The sequence below is a fragment of the Varanus komodoensis genome, unplaced genomic scaffold (genome assembly GCF_004798865.1).
Source record: "Varanus komodoensis strain SLA01 unplaced genomic scaffold, ASM479886v1 scaffold35, whole genome shotgun sequence".
NCBI lineage: Eukaryota > Metazoa > Chordata > Lepidosauria > Squamata > Varanidae > Varanus > Varanus komodoensis.
The window spans coordinates 3,087,019-3,108,895 of NW_025335856.1; the positions used below are offsets into that span (position 1 = coordinate 3,087,019).

The 21,877-nt window shown below is 42.6% G+C and overlaps 1 protein-coding gene across 7 annotated transcripts in view; it reads left to right on the plus strand.

Moving 5' to 3' along the window:
- The window catches only part of CBL (Cbl proto-oncogene), a 42,913-nt gene that overhangs the window by 342 nt on the left and 20,694 nt on the right, over positions 1–21,877 (plus strand). For 2 of the 7 annotated variants that reach the window (XM_044439469.1, XM_044439466.1), the window contains exon 2: positions 11,497–11,744. In XM_044439469.1, the coding sequence (XP_044295404.1) occupies positions 11,497–11,744 (248 nt within the window). Of the gene's footprint in view, positions 1–437; positions 459–660; positions 838–3,402; positions 3,418–6,887; positions 6,909–6,975; positions 8,490–11,496; positions 11,745–21,877 lie in introns of those variants that run through there. The other 5 variants (XM_044439468.1, XM_044439467.1, XM_044439473.1 and 2 more) reach the window with 5 other exon arrangements.

Here is a 21,877-nt window from a genome sequence, read left to right on the forward strand (position 1 = left end):
CCGGGGGAGCCCGGCGTGGCGTGGCGGCGCGTCCCGGCGGCTGCCCTCGCGCGGCACGCGGAGCCCGCGGGGCCGGGGCCGGCCGCTCGGCGCTGCCGTGCCCCGCCGCCCTCCCCGGGTGCGGGACTACAACTCCCAGCATGCCCCAGCCGGCGGCCCCGCACATCTGGACGGCGCCCGGCGCAGCGGGCTGCCGGGGAGTGTTTGGGGCTGCAGCCTGTGCCGCGCCGTGGGAAACGCCGAGCGACTCCCCCGGTTCGTGCCGCCCGCCTCTGTGTGCGTGTGCGAAATTTGGGAAGACGCACGCCCAGCAGCAGCGCGAATGCGACATAAAGTTCAGCAAGGAGGATCATCTCCAGTATCGCTCTTCTCCCTGCTCTTGCCAAAGCCCTGGTGCATGCTAGGAACGATGCAGAAGTAACAAGCCCTGAATGCTTTTAGGTTAGGAAGATATGCAGGTCTGTTGGGGTGGGTGGGTGGGTGGGAAAGTGCTTTATTAGGTAATTTATAGATACCCAATGATTATCTTTACAAGCTTTTGAAAAACCGTGCAGGGTCTCCATTTGCTCTCATTTGAAAGGGTGGGATGGAGGTGGGCCCCTGACGTTAAGGAGCTGAGGGGTAGAATTGCCTGGGACGGTTGGCTGGAAGAGGTGGGGTGGAAGAGATGCAGTGGGGTCATGGGGACGAGGGGAGTTGATGGGTAAGCATGAGCTTTTAGTACTGGTGTTGCGAGGGAAACTGAGGCTTTGCCACATCACTCCCTTTGCATATATACCTGCCTGGCCCAAAGTCATCTTCCACAGACCTTCAGGAGCACCTGCCAAAGGAAGTGAGGTGGGTCTCTTTTGTGCCACCCCTGCTGTGGAATCAGCTTCCCTGAGAGTCTGGCTGTGGGCCTGTATTACCCTCATTCTTCAGGACCTTCCTATTTTCCTGAAGCATATTGTTCTTTCTGTTTTTGTTGTTTTAAAAAATGTTACTGTATTCTTAATTGTTGCAATGCAGCTAGTTTTGTTTTGCCACCCAGAGAACCTTGGCTATTGGGTGCTCTATTTATTTATTGTGTTGCTATATCACAAAAGATCTGAGGTGACATATATCAGTTGTGTCTGTGTAACTTGACCCTTTATACTCGCTACCTTTTGAAGACAGAGGCAAGCAACAAGATGTGCTTCCCTGAAGAGTTATAATCTTAAATTAGTTGTGGGGGGGGGGAGAGGAAGCAAGAAATTAGAGGGAGGAGAGTGAGAAACAGAAATAAAATGGCATGAGCACAAGCAAAAGGAGTTAGAGCATGCCTTGTGCGTTGGCCAAAGAGGAGAGAGGAAAAACATGAGGCCAAGTAAATTGGGGTATGTATGGTCTTTCCTCTGGAGAGGGAGCTGTGATATCCATGGAATTGTAAAGACCCAGGAACTGAGTAGAGGGATCCTAGAGGAAGGATGGCAGATGCCAGACCTGGGGGTCAGATCTGCGCACTGGGATTTTTAAGCAATCCCACCCCCTTGGCTTTCATTACCAGTCGCTTGGGGGGCTTTGTGCAGCTTTCCCATGTTCTAAAAGACCAAAATACTTCTCCTAAGGCTTTGTTACCAATAGTGAGAACTTTAAACTGGGACTTCACTTTTGAGGCCCCACCCATTCCTGGAATCTGAAATTGAAATCTACCCTTGGGCTGAAATAGGTTTCCTGATGAGAACTTGTTAGTGAGGTGGCATGTGATGGCAGGTCAAGCTAGGGTGAAGGCACGGAGAGAACGTCTGGTGTGCAAGACTTGGATGGATACTCGGGATAGAGGCCTGATGGCAGGGAGTGGCTTGGCACAGGGTCTGTGAGGAAAAGCGGGTTTTGAAAGGTTAAAAGTGAGAAAGATGATGATGATGGGCTTCCCAGAAGCGTGTGAAAGCTTCATGGAGTCAGCAGCCACAGTCATACTTGGCACCTTATTGAGGCCTGAAGGGAATAACGTAATTTCAGGAGATGACTTCTGGGAGTTGGAGTCGTAAAAGGTATGAAGGATGGGGGCAGGGGGAGGAAGAGGACCTGGCTATAGGAATACTTAGGCAATGTGTTCTGCCAAGTTTGATTTGCTGATGGGTCTGCTTTCAGCCATCGTGAAAGCAAGTTTAGAGTGCTGAGAAGCACGAACTCCAAGATAAGCTGGGGTATGTTTGTAATGATATCATGGCTCAGAGCAGCAAGGAGACACAAATGACAGCTTTGCAGCATTGAAAGCTTTCATAATCTTAACTTTGCAGACATGCGTTTTTGTTAAACTTAGGGCAGCTGAGCTTTAAGGGATGCTCTGGTATTCTGGGATTTAGACCAGTCTCTAATTTCTTGAGCCATCTGGTATAATAAATTGATTTATCTGGATGTGTTATCTTCTGGAATTGTCAAGTAATCACCACTGCTGGTCTTGGAATTTTGAAGTCAGTGAACAAATAGTGTGACTACTGTGTCATTCAGTCTAGGCCAATTGAAAATGTAGATGAAAAGTAAGTATTTAATCATCTTTTAAACTTCTGAATGTGCTGTGATGTCCTGAGAGTTTTAGATGGCTGATTAAACCAAAGCAGCTTTCATTTTAATAGATTAGTGAGATAGAGAACTTGCTCCCAGGTTGGGATACCATGCAGTCTCAAGTATTCATGCAGTTGGGGTGAGTAGCTCGGGATCACTGGCAAGCAAGGATACATGGGGACATGAAGTATGTAACCATGCATCACATGGAGAAGATGGAAGAGTGTCTCTCCCTCTCTCCTCCTAGAACCAGGGCCGTTCCAGAGAAACTGATGGGTGGTCATAATCACCTGTCCAGAGGGCTTTAAAATGGGATTATACACACTCTGGCCTCCATGGTCAGCCAGTAAGAGGCTGCACCCACTCCCTCCCAGGTCGAACCCCATGGTATTATAAAGAGCACTTTGACCCCATCCAACAGCCAGCTGCAGGGAGTTTGCTTCCCCTCCACTCTTGGAAAGATCGCTCGGCCTCAACTTCCTGAATTTGCTTGCTTTCCTCTTTCCTTTTGTAACATGTCCATTAGATTTCAACCCTGTCAGTGGGGATTGTTTTAAGGCTCCAATTCTATGCATTTTTAAGCAGAAGAAAGGCCACGCTGGCTCCGGCCTTTGAGGATTCTAGGCCTTTTTTGTTTCCAAAGGTGCATGGGAGTGAATCCTATGCATCTTTATAACCGTTAATAGGGAAAGGCTATCGGTGACTTTTAGTCACAAGAGCTGTATACTGTCTCCAGGATTAGCAGTAGCCTAACTCTGATATCCAGTTGTTTGATGTTCATCATCCTATTACGGATGGATCCAGTGGGGTCAGGATATTGATTTCATGTCCTGCTTTTAGGTTTCTTGAAGACATCATCCTGGCCAACATCAGAGGGAGGTGCTGGACTAGGTACGCCTTTGGTCTGATCTAGCAGGGCCCTCTTACAGACTTACGATATGCTATCAGACATGCCCAAACAAACTAGAAGCTTTCCTTCACTTCTAATTTTAGTATAGCAGCGAGTAATAAAATCAGCTTGTACGGGATGGAGTTGTAAATGGATGTATTGCTAGATACTTAGCAATGCTTTGTATTGGCAAGCTGGGGAGAAACAGTGATGCAAACAAGTGTGCTTAACATGTATTTGCACACTGCTTCACAATGTATCATAATTTGATTCTCTAGGAAAATAATCTGCATAGCGACGTATATTCCATCCTACTTCCTGAAGCTCATTCTTACCACATCTTTCCTCTATTTTGAAGCAGCTCTACATAGGCTGGGGTTGCTCAGTTAGTCTGCTGTCTGGAATCCCACTCCCTTAAATTCAGTGGCCTTATTTTTGCGTAGGCTTGCAAAAAGGTTTGCACTCTTGGTATTTTTGGGGGGTGGGGGTGGGCAAAGCAAGCAGGCAGTCCATAGGACTCTAAAGGTGGAAGAGATCAAGGGGACAACTAGGAAACCATTGTGCAGATGTATTACTCAGACTTGGCATCACATATTGCTTCTTAAGATTGTTGGAGGACATGGGCCATGGTCTTGAAATGAGTTTACAGTCCTACGGCTGTGGTGAGCTGACTCTAAATAGGAACCAATTGAAAAGTCTCTCAAGTAACTTAATGGTTTCTAATCCTCTGTCGTGCATGATTTATCTGATCCACAGCCCAACCTATCCTTGGTTCCTAGTAAGTGAGTCTTGTGGAAGTTAGCCTAAATGTGCCTTTGACTGTAGTCACATCCATTTGGACTTGCAGGCCTATTTTGAAGACTCAGCTGCCTGTGCAAAGAGAAGAGTAGCATTTCCCAGCATTGCAGGATCTCACCACCTCCCCCCCCAAAAAAAGAAAAAGATCAAGCACACCCACTCTACGGATGCAGACTTGATCTGCAATGGCCGCAGCTGAGTTTTAAGGAAGTTTTCCCATTTACTAAGGACAGTAAACACTATCAGTTCTTAAGTGATTTGCTTGAGTGATGAAATTTCATATTCATGTGGTAGTTAACTGACCTGGAACACCAGCAGATTTTCCACAATAAATGACTGATACTTATATTCTGATTTTGAACAATAAATGACTGGTGCTGAGATTCTGCCTTCCAATGAAGTAGGGAGGAATACAACTAATTGGTCTCATAATGTGGTGTTAAACACTTTAAACCATTCACTTTAATGTAAGCTGTTTTGCTTTGGATCATTCTAGTGACGAAAATGATTATTGGTAACTATTAAATGTAGTTGAATGGCACAGATGTAGAGAAATGTTGGATGTGGGCTTCTGCATCTATTTTGATGCATATGTAAATAAAAGTATTTGATTGGAGGCTTCATTTACATCATGCTTGCTTACCTAGAGAAGATGAATTTGTTCAGCAGCGTGAGTGCTTGCCACCGCAGCTGCTTTTCATTGCTTAATAAAAATGGGAAGTGTGACTGGCAAGTTGACAATTCTCTTGTGCTAGCTGAATTTTTCCATGAGGCTGAGATGACCAAGGGATGCTGCTATTAACCCCAAATATGGCAAACGGCTGGCATGTTTCAGGATTATAACCGTAAGCATAAAAGATAAACATTTAAACATTTTAGGTGCTGAAGAAACACGTTTCTGTGGGTCCTAGGAACCTCACCATCTAGGATGAAAACATATGGGGAGCAGAAAAAGGAAGGCATTGCTAATGTCATAAATAGACTTTATTCTGCTTTTGATCCAGTTCAGCTGTTGCGGCTTCGAGAAAACCTGGGAAATGTCATTTTTAAGGATAAAATGTGCAAGATTCCGTCTGAAAGACACAGATGGTTGGTGTCTGGTCTGAACCATGGGCACCCACTCTATTGAGCAATGAGCTACTAGATGTTCCCCTGCTTATGTTTACTAGCGATGGGTCTGTGCACCAATGCATAACATTGCACAATCGAGCCATTCCCGTTGTGGTTTCCTACCTTTTGTGTTTTCGCTTAGCATGCTGGAGGCCACTGCAGCTGAACTCTGTTTGCCATCTTCTTCTTGCTTTTGTTGAAGGGCTTTTGCACTTCAAGGGTGTTGGAGGCTTCTGCAGCCCCATTTCCTTTTTCTCTTGATCTGCTGAGCACTAAACATGTGGTAAATTTTGGTGGTGTTACTTGAATTTTCTGCCTTTGTTTTCCCTTAGCTACATTTAGGACTACTTTTGGGAATGGGTGGGGGTTCTGGCTGTAATTCATGTCCAAGATGGCTTATAATTGATAAGGCAGGTTCAGCGGCTCAGTAGAACTGACAGCCTTGTTAAATTGTGCTTTTAGAAAGCGTCCTAAAACCGCAGTTTTGAACCACATTTAGTCGACTAGGACCAGTATCCTTGAAATTTTCAGCTAAGCATGTTTAGAATTGGGGCATCCATGACATAACTCTGCTTTATATTGCATGGGATTCTTCATAGTAATTCAGTGGTTTACTGTGGGTTTTTAGAAAGTGCCTGGATATATCATATATCAAATATCTATACTTTTGGACAAGGTATCATCATGTACCAGTCTTTAAATAATATGGAACGAGCAATTTATGCTGATTATAATTGAGGCTGTCTACTTTATGACTTTTTCTGTCTAAACATTGCAGTCTTAAATTGCTTGTTACATGTGTGTGTGTGTGGGTGGGGGGCAACTTAAAGATTAACAGCTGACAAGACCTCCACTGGGTTCATGTGAAATGACAAACCACAGTGCATTGCTACGTTGTGTGAACCTGGACTGACTTATGCGAGATGGCTTGTTTGAGGGAAACCAGTTACCCTGACATCCCATAGTTTCTTTTCTGGGTTGTGTAACCCACTGGGTTGCCATGTTGTCAATGCTTGGGTGACCAACCCCATTGTGAGTTCTCGGAACTGGCCAGCAATTTATTGGGAAGAGAAGCACCTCCCCACCAGCAGAACCTGGCTAAGCTCGCCCTGGCACCTGGCAATTCCAGCCCACCCCACGAGTGCCCGAGCAGCACCTGGGGGCGCCTGGCACAAGCGGCCTGCTCCAGTTACGAGCCATTCCAGCTCGCCAAAGACTTTTAGTCGCGCCAGCTTTTTCCTCAACGATCGCAGAAGGCCAGCAGCTCCAGGCCCCTTTGTCACAGCCGCAGTCCCTTCTCAAGTAGTGCACTTGCTGTGGTTGGGGAAAAAGTTTTAAAGGTTTGTTTGTTTTTTTAACAAAAAGTTTTTACTTTCAGTATGTGCTGCATATATTGAAAGGTTTGCTGCACACGCACAACTGCGAAGATGAGCAATTCCACAAGTGCGGCCCTTGGACGCTTCAGCTGGGTCAGTGCCCCATAACACACGAGATGCCAACCCTAGGAGTTGAGCCAAGGGGCTCCAATAGGCGTTCTGTTTCCTTTGGCTTCTCTTGAGAGTTCTCAGAAGATGCCCTGACCAGGGTAAGCAGTGCATTATCTTGAAAAGGGAACAGTTGGATCTCCACTCCTAAGGCTGAGCTCACGTTTGTTTGTTTGTTTTGTTCCTGAGAATCTAGGTGTTAGGGAATAGGGGAACGTGTGAGCCAGCCTCTTTCAAAAGGAGCCAGTATTTAAAGAGTTGGCTGTCAAAACCCTGGTTCCTTTTGAAAGGGCTTTCTCGTCAGGCCTCCCCATGTTTTCTTGACAGAGGCATATGCGTTTATGCCTGCAAATGTCTTTGTCAAACCATGGAGAGTTCTTCCAAGTAACCCTTTTCTAGAAGTGTCGGACCTCTGTTAGCAAGATCCTGACACATCCAGTGTGCCATTTGTGACGGTCAGTGGCTATCGGAATAGGGATCGCAAAAGCTGGCTGCCAAGAAACGGTTCAAGTGACGAAAGGGGCTCACAATCATGGTTCAGAGGGGACAAGTTAGTCTTGCTGTGGGATCCCCTGGAATAATGAGCCCAGTTGTCTGTCAGGTCTGTCAGGTACACTGTGGGTGGTTAGTGGGAAAACGCAACTCGTTCCAGCTTTCTGCAAAGCTGAGATGGGTGAGGATCCTTGTAGAGGTTCTGCTGTATCCATAGCTCTGTATTGATAAATGTTGGCAATACTTGGCCTGCTTTTGACATGACATAGGCAACAATCATAATCATATTTATTTAATATATAACATAGATTGTAATCATAAGAAATTTTGATTCTGCCTGTAGCTGGGCTATAAATTTCTAATACAATGTAAGGAGAACTGTTTTCCTTTTTTTATCATGCCAGTAGTTTTTCTCTGGTATATGCAGCAAGTAGAGCAAGCTTTTTATAGTACAGCATGGAATCTGACAGTGCATTTTTTAGTATGTTGGCTGGAGGTGATACATTTTAACTTAATCCAGTTGACAATTAGGAGTTGAAATAGAAATTAGAGTAGAATAAAGTAGAAGGCCAACACATGTTGTTTGAAGAATTGGGTGTAGACACTCAGAGGTTTTGTAACTGCCTGAGATGGAAGGCTTTGAGATTTTACATAATGGGCTATGGTGGAGGAATGATTTTCTGAGTCTGAGCAATAGGGCTGTGCAGCAGTTTTTCACACTAGCATTTCGAGCACAACCAGGGGGTTTTAGTCACATAGTTCAGCCCAGAGGAAGAGGTATCAGCAGTGCGGTGACAAAGCGGTGTGTGTATTTTGACAAAGCAGAATGATAGGTGCCTTTTTATTTAAGAGGGAACTTTAAGATTCCCTGTTCCTGCCCATAGGGAGAGTGTTTAAAAGTGTGACAGTTATTCGGGAACTGACTAGTAGCTAGAAAAAAGACAAGCCCTTGTACTCTTCAGGTATTCTCGTAGCTCATAGCCTCATGACTGGAATTGGAAATGGCATAAGTAAGCCAGGCTTGAGAGCTGGGGTGTACTGCATGAATACGTCTTCCCAAGAAAGTTTGCAGTTTCAGTCCACTTAGTGCATTTGATGGCATGAGCTTGTAAAAGCTGTTTGAGAGAAATCAGATAGTGAACAAGTTGTATTTTTGCTCTTGTAGGCTAAAGGAGTTGCTCAATTTAAAGGTAGGCTACCAACTTGGAATGTACCTTGTAAACAAGCTCCTTTACTTGATTTGCTGAATGTGCCTGATTTAGTGCAAAATGTGCAACTGAATGGTTCTATATGGTCAAGTAAAAATAGACTGGAGAAAATGCAAACGGGGCATTTTTCCATCTTGACTATTTTGTGCTTTGTACGTCTGACATAAAATTAGTTCTGTCGTTTCCTCTTTTCTATTGTTTCCTTAAATGTGGTTGTCTTTCCTTTACTAAAAATGTAAAAATCTAGGCGTTAGTATGTTTTCAGGTTCACCTTTTGAGAACATTTTTAAATTTAATGTTTCCTACAGTGTTTTCATTTTAAATGAAGGAATACTAATTTTATCCCACCAAATTTAGTTTTATCTTACATTCTTGTAACTTTATCATGAATAGTTAGACTTGTCCTGGATATTTTGGAGTAGGGAGCTAGATTTTAAATATAACTAATAATGATGATAACAATGTTAACCTAACTGCATAATACTTCACTACAATTTAATAACGACATTAAATATGTTCACAGTCAATATACATTGTGTGGTGCCTTTTGAAGTTGCTTGTTCTTTAGCAGTAGCCTACTGAGTAGCCAAAGAGGGTGAATGATTGTAGTGTATGATAATTTGATGGTATGTTGCTGATTTCCCTAAGATATGAAGATAATTTTTGGCAGTGATGGTGGGTTGCAAGTGCACATGAAGTGAGCTAATCAAAAGACAGGTGTTAATGGACGACCTGGACATAATGCTAAACCATAGTTTAGAATGACAAGAATGAGCTGCAGTGAGACTCTGGCTCTTGTACTCTGCTTGTTTGGCAGAACTGTGAGGAGGAAGATGGGAGTTTTCACTTCCATTTTACATCCAGTGTCGCTTCCCTTGCCATCGAAACCCATGTGGCTTGTTTGGTTAGTCTCAGCTTTGGTCAGCGGAGTGTAAAGTTTGGGTGGCATACTAAACTGTGGCTTGTTTATTTCATTTTTACACCGTCTAGTAGCTGAGGCTCTGGTTAATCTGAGTGGAGGTATTTCTGAACTCACAGCTGCACCGGAGAAGAAAGAGAATAGAGTGCTCTGATGCTGGCCGTCATGGTACTAAACCATGGTTTAGCTTTAAGTATGAACACAGCTGTGGACATGAGTTGTGGGGAATAGCTAGTTTTCTGGTGGCTGTAAAGTAGCTGCATTTTAGTCTTTACTTCTTCAAAACAGTAATCTGGCTAATTAGATATATGTATTAAACAACTTTCCCCTGAGTAATAAGATTGAGTTTTTCCCTGCTTTTCTGGTCTGTTAACTGGGGGGCCCCTCCAGTTTCTCAAGGCCGCGAGTACATGACCTTGGAGGTTTTAAAGAAGATGTGTCAGAAGTTTCTAAGTCTCCTTATTTCTTAGCTGGATTAGTGGCTTAGATATTGGCCTGTGTCATTTCCCACTGTATATGACCTAGGAAAATGGATTTTCTGTGGTTTATGTCTCCAGAAAAATGCTGGCTTCAGTCATGTTTATTTGAGCTGCAGAAAGAAACACGTGTTGCACAATGTAATACATGTTAGAACCCTGTAACATGATGTGTTGCTTTTTTTTCAAGGCATGATTTTGCTCTCAAATAGGTATATCATCAGTAATTGCTTTGGGATACAGTGTTTATTCCACTTTTATAACTTTTACAGTTGAACAGGACTTCACAAGTTGAAAAAGGTCCACAGAGCTGTCCCGTTGGCTTGGCAACTGCGGACAATTGACCTCCATGCCTTACCATAAACTGATTTGTAAAGTCTGCTGGATTTCAACAGTACTTTGTCATACAACATTATGTATGTGTTGGGAAGTTGTTGATGAGGCCAGTATTCAATTGATTGCATGGAAATTGTGGAACCGCTTGAATCCTGGCCATTATGTTCATATGTTTAATAAGAAATACACACACACACACACACACACACACACACACGCGCACACACCAAGTGCCACACCTTGGGGGCAGGAGGTAGCGGATATGATCTAATTTTCCTGGTTGAGAAACAAATAGAGGCAAGAGCACAAATGCTAAAATTCTGCCAGCCCCATGGTTAGAATCCATACCCATTAAAAAGGTACAGTTCTTGTTCAGCATATGCCTTCTATTCCTGTGGCAAAGCCTCCGTTTCAGAGAGGAGGTGAAATATTGTTCACTGCCAGTGGCATTAGACGGATCCCTTGAATTACAGTATAAGCACCTTCCTGGCAAAATCTTCTGGGAAGTTTTTCCTGTGCTTAATAAATCTTTTAGTTATGCAGAGTTGCAGACTTGCTATTGCATATAGAGAACCCAAAAGCAAAATACAATGTCTGAAAGAAGTAACTCAGTGTTTTAGATATGGGTCAGCTTTGCTTATGTAGCACACACACTTAGCCAGTATTCTAGAGTTTCATTTGATACAGATAATTTCTCAGGTGCTTTCTACAGGTCCATTCCCTTTTCCTACAGGTCCATTGTCAGTTTGACTAGTGCACAGATAATCATAGCAAAACCCTGCTCATCCAAGTAGGTATACAGCTGATAAACCAGCCGAAGCAGGTAGAAAGCACTCCTGGTTGCAGTTTGCCCTGTCATAAATGGTGCCTACGTTTTGTGCTCTTTATTTTTTTTAATTAAAAACTAGATGTGGAACTTAAGTAGCTTCAGTAACATTTTTAATTGCAACTGAAATAACGTTGGATTAGGAGAAGAGAGCATTCAGCAGGTAGGTCACTTAAGAAGCACCACTCCTCCCTGGTTTCACATTCATTATATTTACATAGTCTGAATTTAACTTTCCATCACTTTAGGGAGTGTGGGTAAAAATGGTGTAGCCTCATAAGGTTTCACCTCTCATAGTGGGTACTAAGTTCCTGGAAATTCAGTTAGCCACATTGACCTCTTTGTTGACCAATTTCTTGCATTTTCCAGGATGCTGTCCCTGGTTGAAATACAAACTTATATTAATTGTGTTTACTCTTGTATTTTCTGTAGGTTGTGCGTTTGTGTCAGAACCCCAAGTTGGCGCTAAAAAACAGCCCACCGTACATTCTAGATCTGCTTCCTGACACTTACCAGCATCTGCGAAGCATTCTGTCACGCTACGAGGGGAAGATGGAGATCCTGGGAGAGAATGAATACTTCAGGGTATTCATGGAAAACCTGATGAAAAAGACAAAGCAGACCATCAGCCTCTTTAAAGAAGGAAAAGAGAGGATGTATGAGGAGAATTCTCAGCCTAGGTAATGCAATTCTCTGCAGTATTTTCAGACATTAATGGGAAGCATCACACCTTTGGAGAAGTTCTTTGTGCCAGTGTTTTCAGATGCTCGTGTACTCCTGCTTTTTCTTGAGCATAATGTTTTTCGGCAATTCATGACTTTAAGTGGGCTAGTTATTCGGAGTGCGATCTAAAATCTCCTTTTCAGTGCTATCATTTTCCAGTAACTTCTTGCACATTGAAGTAGAAAGAAGAAATTACTTTCAGAGGCAGTACTGTGGCAAACTTACAACTTAGCATTTGCAGAAGTTCACATAGCTCACAAACTGGTTAACACTAAGTAGCATTTGTATTATGGGAATTATACTGAATGTCATGACTGGGTTCCCGTGGCAAGGTAAGCCACTGCTGAAAGGCTCTGTCCACGGATGGATGCCGTTAGCAGGCTTTAGGGTCTGACCTTAAGGCCCAAGGCAGTCTGTGCAGATGCAAGTAGTCCTTCAAATAACTTCAACCCCAAACAGGATGAAGATGGGAAGAATTGTTCCCATACTCTTGTTCCCATAAAGAAAAAAAGAAAGAAAACAAGAGATGGGAGCATTTGTCTTGAGGTACAGAACCCTGAGACAGAGATCTGCAACCTTGCTTACCATGCAGGTGGCAGAAATAGAATAAACGGAGGCAGCTGTCTTTTCACTAATCTCACATGCTGAAGTGTCCCAGCTTTGGAACCTGTTTGCCTGAGAGGTGTGCCTGGCACCGATGCTTTATTCATTTCTTTTCATTCACCCAGTATTTTAGTGTTTGATTACTTTAAGGTGAGAATTTTATCATATGTTTTTACATTGTATTTTAACTGTCTTGTTGCTGTTGTGAACTGTCTTGAGACCTGTCTTGGTTTAGAGGGGATATAAATGTTTTCAGGGGAGGAAGGAAGGAGGGAGGGAGGGAAGGAAGGAAGGAAGCTTCTGGTAGTCAATGCCATAGAAGCAGTGGATGATATTTAGCCCTAAGAAGTAAAACTTGGGGCAGAATGCAGTTATTCTGTGCAGTGTTCAATGCAGCGAGTACAGTGGTAGCGTTTCTACTAAGGAATGGTTGATGCTCTTCATTGTGCTGAGTTCTGATACAGGATCTGGGCAGATGTTTTGTTAGTGCTGTTACCTTACAGGGACAGATAATAAGTTATCTGACAGTCCCAAGATGCAAAGCAGCAGCTGCCTCGTAGGGAGGATGGCAAAGTTGTTCTGGAGGTTGTGTGGAATCGTTGTTGCAGTTCCAAAGCACTGTTTTCCAAGTGTATCCTACGTTCCAGAGCACCTGCAAAACTTGAACACTGGAGCCATTTGGAACTGTACTTAACTTGAATCGACTGGTTAGATGATATGTTTGCTAGCTTTGGTGGCAAAGGTAGTTCCATTCTCCAAAAACAAATAGTTCCAACCTGAATCTGTATGTGCTTCAGTGTTTTTATAAGATTATCTGCAACATGATTCTGTAGATGGCTGGCCTTCAATTTTTAAATTTCACATATATATGTTTTCTGAATGTGGAGGTGTGAATGTGGCCATACTATTTGGGTTTGCATGATTTAGAGCAGAACTCATAATTCTTTGCCTGAGTAACTGGCATCCAGACTGTGCATGTATGTAAGGACTATTAAGCAGCAATAACCAGATTGATGTTTCAGACTTTCATCTGAATATAGCTAATTGGCCTCTTTCTAACAAGGCCTGAGGCAAGCCATCCACTTATCTCAGGAGCACAGCTTCTGGGGTTTGTTCTTCTTTACTCAGCTTCAAGAGACAGTAGGTACTGTCAGAGCTATGAGAATATCTGGAATTATGCATGCTAAGATGTCCTGATCAGGTTAGTATTTTATTTTGTTTGTCAAACCAATAGATATTGATTGCTTATTATCTGATTATTATATTATATTGAGTGACAAAGACAGGAGTACAAAAAATGTTTGCTGCGTGTACCATGAGCACAAACTTTGCAATTAAAACCTTGACTCTGTTGGAAATCCAGTATCAGCAAATGGTTTAAACCTTATTAAGCAAGTTTCTGTAAGGAGTTGGCATGCTCTGGAGGATGCACATAAAGAATATTTGACCGATTGCCTGCACAAAAAAATCTCAAGGAAGCCTCTGTGCACCCTGCCTGCAGTATGTAGTGTCTTTCCATTAATTCCATCCCAAAATGTCTGTTCCTTTCAGGACAAGCCCTCTGAAAACTCACACAAAACAGTAACTTTCACATGCCACTTGTCCATTTTAACTCTTGGGAGAAAGAAGTATAGTCTTAAGAGTTGCCACAGGGTCAGCTTTCACAAGTGGGATGCATGTGCAATTTTTACAATAAATAAAGCACCGTCTTGGGAAAGAATCATAGATCCAAGGTGGAAGAGATACCTGTGGATCAAAGCATGGGGGAAGAGGGCAGCTTGTAGGTGCTTTGTGCAAAGCTGCTTGGTAGGCCAAACCACATGTTCTCAAAATTAGTTCCTAACATGCATTTGTATTAGTTTCTAGGGAATAATACTATTAGAAACTTCTCGCTTTGAGGTATGGTATTTTGAGATGCTAGGAAAATTCTAAAGTTGGCAGTTCCCTTTTACCAGAACATGAGCTACACTTCTCCACTCTTTCATTACCTGCCCTCAGAATTCATTGTTCAGAAAGCATCTCCTTTTGTGGTTGAAATCATAAATAGATGCAAGCACACTTTGGTGTTCTATAGCAAGAAATTAGTTTCATTTGTAGCTCACAGCAGCTTCTGCTTCTTGTGGTAAAACTGGTATCACTAAATAAAATGGAAATGAGAGTTGACTTTTGGCATCTTCCCCGTCCTAACCTTCTGTCTAGCTCACAAGCCTTGGTGTATGTGATCCATGATGCTTCTCTCCATATATCCGTCTAAAGTCCATGTTATTTTGAAACCATGTAAGTTTTGCATTGCGGAATATGGCCATTCTCCACCTAGAACAAGGGCCTTGGTAGCTGGGGATCCGCTCGTCACTGCGGTGTGAGTTGAAATTCCTGTTGAGGCTTTTATTATATGTGCGCAAGGCGTTTCTCCGCATGCACTTCACGAGGCCAGTTTTCAATGAATGGAGGTGGAAGATATTCGGCATGGTGTTAATGTCCCAGATGACCCGGCCATCGTCATCTGTGTGTTAACCGTGCCCCTGCCTCCAGGAAGTCCAGAAGACATTTTGATGATTAACGCTGCAGAATCTATCCTGCTTAAAAGCTGCCTTGACTATTGCTTGAGTCCAAGGATCGACTATGCCTTTTAATAAAAGCTATCCTTCCGGAGAAATTGAGAGGCCAGGATTATAATTATGGCAAAGCTGGAGTTAAGGATGATGTGCTAAGCTAACTCCTGAAAGGTTATGCTGTCCTGGAGCTCCTCCATCAAACTCCTGCCCCCTCCATGGACACTCCATGACCTCCCTGGGTAGAGAAGTTGCTCAAGTGTTTGCCATTTAAATTCTAATGGCAACCAGGGTGTTGTGCTTGAAACATTTGCTGTCTCTCCTTCCAGGGAGACTTGCGGGACTGCTGTCTCAGCAAGATTTCTTTCGTCATTAGCTCTAGGGCATAAAGGAGCAAATCCATACAGGAAAAGGCAGCAGCTATTAAGTCTCTTTCTGAATATAAAAGGTGCTCAGGCTTTACATCTGCCCATCCTTGCCTAGGAAGGAAACTGATATTTCAAAGAGGAATACAGGATAGCTAGTATTTGAATTGCTTATAAAGTATTAGCACCCCAAACGGCAAACACAATTTCTGCACCGATAGGCCTTGTCTCGCAAAGTGGGGTAAGGAGAACACTGGGAAGCATTGTTGAGACGGCCTGTCAGAGCCTGGTGTGAAACAGCCCCCAATTGCTTTCTCCAAATGGAACTGCACTTCAGAATGACGAAAACGTGCAGAGGCTACTTCTGCATTTCAATTAGAGTATCTTAGAGGGAATTCAAAAGCTGCCCATAGAAAAAGGGGTCTTGAGTGCCAGGTTGCTACATGGGAACTGCTTGCTGCCCAAAGCAGCCCATTGCTATGAAGAAAATGTGCTTCGTTCCTTATCTAAATGCTCAAGTTAGGAAGGAGAAGAACAAAAGTACCCAGGCAGTAGTTGCAAATCATGACAGTTCTGGCCATCACTTTAGCTCCACAGTACTTGTGGCAGGAGAGAGGATCAAAGAACAAGGTGGTACAATAAAAAGGGACAAGTAAAAAGAAGTTCTGTTTCAGTTTCCCAGTTCTAAAATTCTTTGACAGGATTAGCTGAAATAACACACTTCTGAGGGTGACTGCTGCATAACACAAATAAATCGTGGTCTGTCTGGCTTATTAAATTTTCATGTATGTATGTATCATATTTATATCATGCTTCTTTCCTTCCCAGACACCCAGGGTGGTTCACATAATTCTCTTTTCAATCTTATCCTCACTACGATGACCCTGTGAAGTAAGTTGGGTTGAGAGTCTGTGACTGGCCCAAAGTCACCCAGTGAGCTCTGTTTTTCTTGTGCCATCCTTGATGTCATGGAACCTTGTCTGTTCACACTTAGGCTGCTTTTAGCAATGGGAACCACTTCTCCTTTCCCTTATTTCCATGCAAGTTAAGTATGGAGGTGTTTCTACTGTTGGCAGGTATAAATATGCTGAACCCCATCCAGAATTGCTGCTTGTGCATAGCTGGGCTTGAACATATGCCAAGTGTTTAACTGCATATTACAGACTCCCAATTCCTAGCATGTACTCCTTGTCTGCAACTCATCTCAGGATAATATTTGCCATTTATATTTTTTGCGGTGTGGTGGCTGTACATGCTACCATATTAGTTTCAAATTGCTGAAGTCCTTCCCTTCAAAATTCAGTTCAGAGATTTCAGTTTGGGAAGTTAACATTTGTGTAAGCACTTTCATTTATAGTTAGTCTGTTGAGCAAACCCACCAGAAGTTTATTTTTAGCAGGAAGTATAATCTAATATAGAGGAATATAATGCGTTTTTGTACGAAGTCTTGCTCTCTTGTTTAAAAAACATTAGAGAGCTGATTTGTGTTCAGAGAAAGCACAGTTGCCTTTTGCCAGTGAGCACGATACAAGATTCAAATGTGTCCGCTAGACAAATTCCGGCACACTGTGCTTGTAACACGGCCATGAAAGAATATCATGCAATGTTGCCAGCAACAGCTGTGTTCTGATTAGAGAACTGGTCATCAGTTATATCACTAATACGATAAATGGCTCATTGGAGTGGGCATAGCATAACAGGCCGAACTACAATTTGGGAAATTCTTGGTTTGAATCTTGCCTCTGTCGTGAAGCACAAACTTTACCATATAGGTACAGGTTGCTGTAAGGATCACAGTTAGCTGATTTCCATGAAGTGCTTTAAACATTTGAAAACACTACACCAGCGCATGTTGTTAGCACGAATAAAATTAATTTTAGTCTGTTTCTGCTTGCAATTGCCTTTGAATAAAAGTAAACCTTATTTGTAGATTGTGTATCAACATTGGCATCTGCTTAGAAGATGCATTCATTCTCTGCATGAAAAGAGGAGAAATGCCTTTTCTAAGAAGGTAAGAACTGTCCCACAGTTAACATCACAACTTTATAGGAAAACGTGCCATTAAATTAGTGGCATCTTTTAAATCAAAGGAGAAGCTGAGCCAACTGAACATCGATAATCTACAGTAATGCCTCCCTTTCTATTTTTTGTTGCATCCTGTTAGGTGTTTTAAGGAAGTGTTGGTTTCTTAATCCCATCTGTGGCAATTCTTAACTTTATGGCCCATAAAAACAGCGATAAATACTTGGCTCTATCTAAAGCAAACTTGTGAAATGCTTTAGAAGGGCTTTAGAAAAATACCTGAGTAATTAATCTCATTTGTTTGTATAATCTCAGTAATTTCATAGGCATTGATTTTTTTTGTGAACCAACCTCAGTTGTTTTTTTGTTAGCATCACAACAAGCAAAACCATAATTAAATATACAGTCAGTGGAATTGTTTGTGGCTTTTAACTTCTAATATTTTGATCAGCTAAATGCTTTGTGCATTCTGATGTAAATATTTTGCAGAAAGCCTACTTCAGTCTCAGAAGAATTGAAAGATAGTTTTGTATGTCATAAACAGCTCCTCAGTGAAAAGTATTGTGATGCATTAAAGCTTCAGCTATTGGGGGGCATAGAAATGTAATTAAAATCTTAGTGTGGTTTCACTTAAGTAATTTAGCAATTGTAATTGGTATAATTCTAGGCTATGAACTACTCTATCAAGTGCAGAACAAAACGGTCAGTTTAAAATATTAGAAAAAATGTAATTGATTTTGGTACTCAAGCAATTGAAAGATGCTTTTTATAATAGAGTTATTGCTTCTAAATATTCTGTCTTCCTGTTTTTCACTGATGCCTTGGTGAATAAGCCCACAAAATCAATGAAATGTGGGCTGACTCTGTATACGGGCATGTCATGGGCATATAACTGGAGAGTTGTAAAATCTGTCTGGGCAGTTCTCACCAGTGAGAGACACTTGTTATGCCATTTTCTGTGTAAGATGCTCTGCATTTTTTTGGAAGGTGATTTACATGGCTGTTCATAACAGCAAAGTGGAATTTAATTCGCTTCCTGTGTTGAAAGTTTAATCAAAAGTAGTTCCGTTGTGTATCTATTTTTAAAAACTGATTACTCCACGAAGCCACCTCTGAAGCTGCGTGAGCTTGCACTTGTTGACACAGGGTGTTCAGGCATGGCTATTCAGCACCTATTTGCTGGGGTCACAGGCACACCGATACCAGCGGAACAGTTGCTGCTTCATGGAATATCCTGCTATTACAGGAATGCTGTGCAGTCCTTTATCTGCCTCCGTGGCATCTGACATGTTAGATCAGAGCTGGAAAACATATGGCCCAGAGACAGCCTTCAGCCCGCCCTAAGATTTCATTTTGCAAAGGAGCTCTGATGACTTTTAGGTAGAGCAGTGCTGAAACAACATGGTAACAGCTCAGGACCTCTCTTAAATTATACACTCGAATCAATTGGCATTATGAAATAACTTGTTCTTTCGATAAACATAGCGACCCTAATTCCAGTGAGTGAGGGGCCAGAATTTGTTAAGTTGAATACTTACCTCTGAAATCAGTCCTTGGCATTAACCAAATGATCTGTTAATGAACCCTAGGAGAGAACAGCTTGCTGAATTTGACTTGTCAAATACTCCTTTGTCAAGAGACCCTCTAATCCACATAATCTAATTTTCCTGCCAAGGCTAGTAGCTTCCTTTCAAGACAGACCAAAACTTTGGGACCATTTTTACTCTCTTAGCCTTCCTTAAATTGTTGATGCAGCAGGGGAAGCACATGACTCTAGAAAGTAACATCACATGTTTTCTACTGTTCACCACACCGGAAAGGGGCAGTTTTCTGGATTGGGTTCTTACCTTGCGGAACATCTTGCTCTTTGTCCATTGCACGCCTCAAAAAGGATATCACAGAGCTGGGGAAAGTGCACAAAGGGACTACGCAAACAGTCACCCTCTGAGGTCAGCTGGCACCATTGGCACTTTTTAGCTTAAGTAAGAAACTGAGTAAGGGGGAGACATGGATAGAAGATATAAAATGATGTGTGATGTGGACAAAGTGGATGGGGAGGAAACGCTCATAGCACTTGAACCCGTGGCATTCAGTGAAGTTGAATGGCGAGAGAGTCAGAAAAGTCAAAAGGACGCATTCTTGCCATAGTTCAGTGGCAGAATTCGGCACCACAGGTTGTAGTGATGGCCACAGCTTGAAAAGAGGTCTAGAGAAGGCTCTCGGGTGTTCCTAATCCTAAGGGCCGGATGCCAGGATGCCATTGGATACAGGGTGCCCGTTGCACTAGTTGCTGGGGAGTGTGGATGTGAGGGTGCTGCAGCCGACATGTCTTGCTTGCAGGCGTCCCAGGGCCTGCTGTGGTAACCGACAGCTGGCCTGGAGAGACCTTCGGTCTGATCCAGCGCCCTCCCTACACCCCTGACTTGGTTAGGCTCAATCCAGGCCTTCCTGAAGTTACCAAGTTAGGAGGAACACTGAATGGAGGGCTGGGAGGCTGTGACATTTGGTCTCTCCATTGGGTGATCTGAGACAAAGCAAGCTGCCTTCCTCGGTTCCCAGATCAATGCAATTCTGACTGCTGCCATGCCCTATTATGGTTTTCCTAATGGGTGCTTCATTACACTAGCACACCTCTTTCCTCTGTGAGGGGGTTGGCGGACAGGCATGTAAAAATAGCTGTTGCATGTTAGAAGTACAAATACTAAATAAATCGGGTAGTGTTGACCATTGCTGCCCTACCGGATCTCCTGGCCTGGAAGCACCTAGGAATTTCAGAAAGTATTCCAGCTGCTTTTTCCCGCCTGTCATCTTGATGGTGACCACTTCCTTGGTAACTTTGTGTATTCAGCGCTGTGGCATCAACGAGAGACTCCGAGCTTTGTTTACATGTAGTGCTTGTGCGCTAAGTGACCCATGACATAGTTTTCCACTTTAATTCAGCGTTCCTAAATTACGTGAAATGGCATTCTGCATTCATGCACACGCTCGCTCTTGCCCGCTCTCTTTTTATTGGGCCTTGAGCTCCTTGCCAGTGTTAATCTGTCTAGCCTGCACAAAGCCACTCACTCAGCACCATCTTATTGCGAGTGCACGGTGACTTGATCCACAGTAATCCGTGGTCTGGTACTTGCCTCCTTCCTCGAATTGATCCTTGCAGACTCATGGTGCACATGTGGAAAGCTTTTGCGCCTTAGCAGGACAGTGCACTCTGCCTTAAGTGGAAAAGCTTGGTTTTAACTTGTAAACATCTTGTGTACCCCATCAGTTTATGGAGCAAACCCGCTGATGAGCCAGAACATCTGGGTTACTTGAGAGAACTATGTTTAAAGTTAATCACAGCAAGTCAGTAGTGAGAATATGCATTACCTTTTCGAGGGACCAACATTTCCCATCATCCATCATGAACTTGGACATTTTGAATAAACAGTGCTTGAAGAGACAAACTTGCTTACACAATCTGTCCCAGGTACATTTTCAGTCTTCCTCACAAGATGTAAATAAGGAAGCTAGGTTGTTATTTTTAAAGAGATATTTGTATTACCAAAAGTCTCTAGTGCCATTAAACCCATTCATAAAATTAGTATTTTTAGAACATTAGGCCTTTCCGGCATTTCTTCTTTTTGTTTGCACATAGTAGATTGATCCACTTCCTTCAGGCTTTTTAAATCTGCTCTCAACCATTCTTTATTTAATTGCATTACCATTTTAATTTGGGCTAGAGTTCTCTAATTATAAGATAATTTAAGTGCATTATTTTAAGGCCAAGACTAGGTCAGTAATTTCATGCTTATTTCTAATGCTAGTTTAAAAATTGCTACATGCAGAATGGATTCTCTCTTGGAACTGCTAATAATGTGCATTGTCTATTTACTTCTCTCTGCATGCGTGGAGGAGTACTCTGATTTTGACCATCACAAATCTGGTTAAATACATAAGGGTTTATTGGGCAACATGGTTGACACTAAACAGCCATGTTTTGGCCATGCAATCATTTGGATAGCTTGTAGCATTGGAATTGGAATGCATAAATATCATATTTTTAAAATATTCTGTTCCCAGCTGCATTTTATTTGGTGTTTAAATTATATAAATTAAGCACGTTTGCAGTTGCTTTCTTTTACATAGTTTTGCTCATGTTAGCGACATGGAGTGAAAGTAACTGAAGCTCACTGGCCACTGCAAGATCTCCCACGTCAAAGGCTTTTTATCCACAAGAGCTAGAAACTACTTCTTTCTTTTCCCAAAAAGCAAATGCTGAGGTTCTGAGAACCCTGAATCTTGTGCCCAGTGCTGTGTTCTACATTTATTCTGTGCTTGCTTCTTGCCTTTGTTCTTGGTTTTATGTATAATTTAATTCAAGGTACCAGGTGCTGTCAGCAGCAGCATCATAACCCAGGTTCTGTGAGCAGTCTTTCTGCTGTATATGAACTATATTGACCCAGTTAGTTGCTCTTAACTTTGAAAGATATTCTAGGAAAGCTCTTTTCTTGAAGGGCTTTTGTGTGGTTCTGAAGGTACTTGTTGTGTGTGCACAACTGAGCTAAGTTA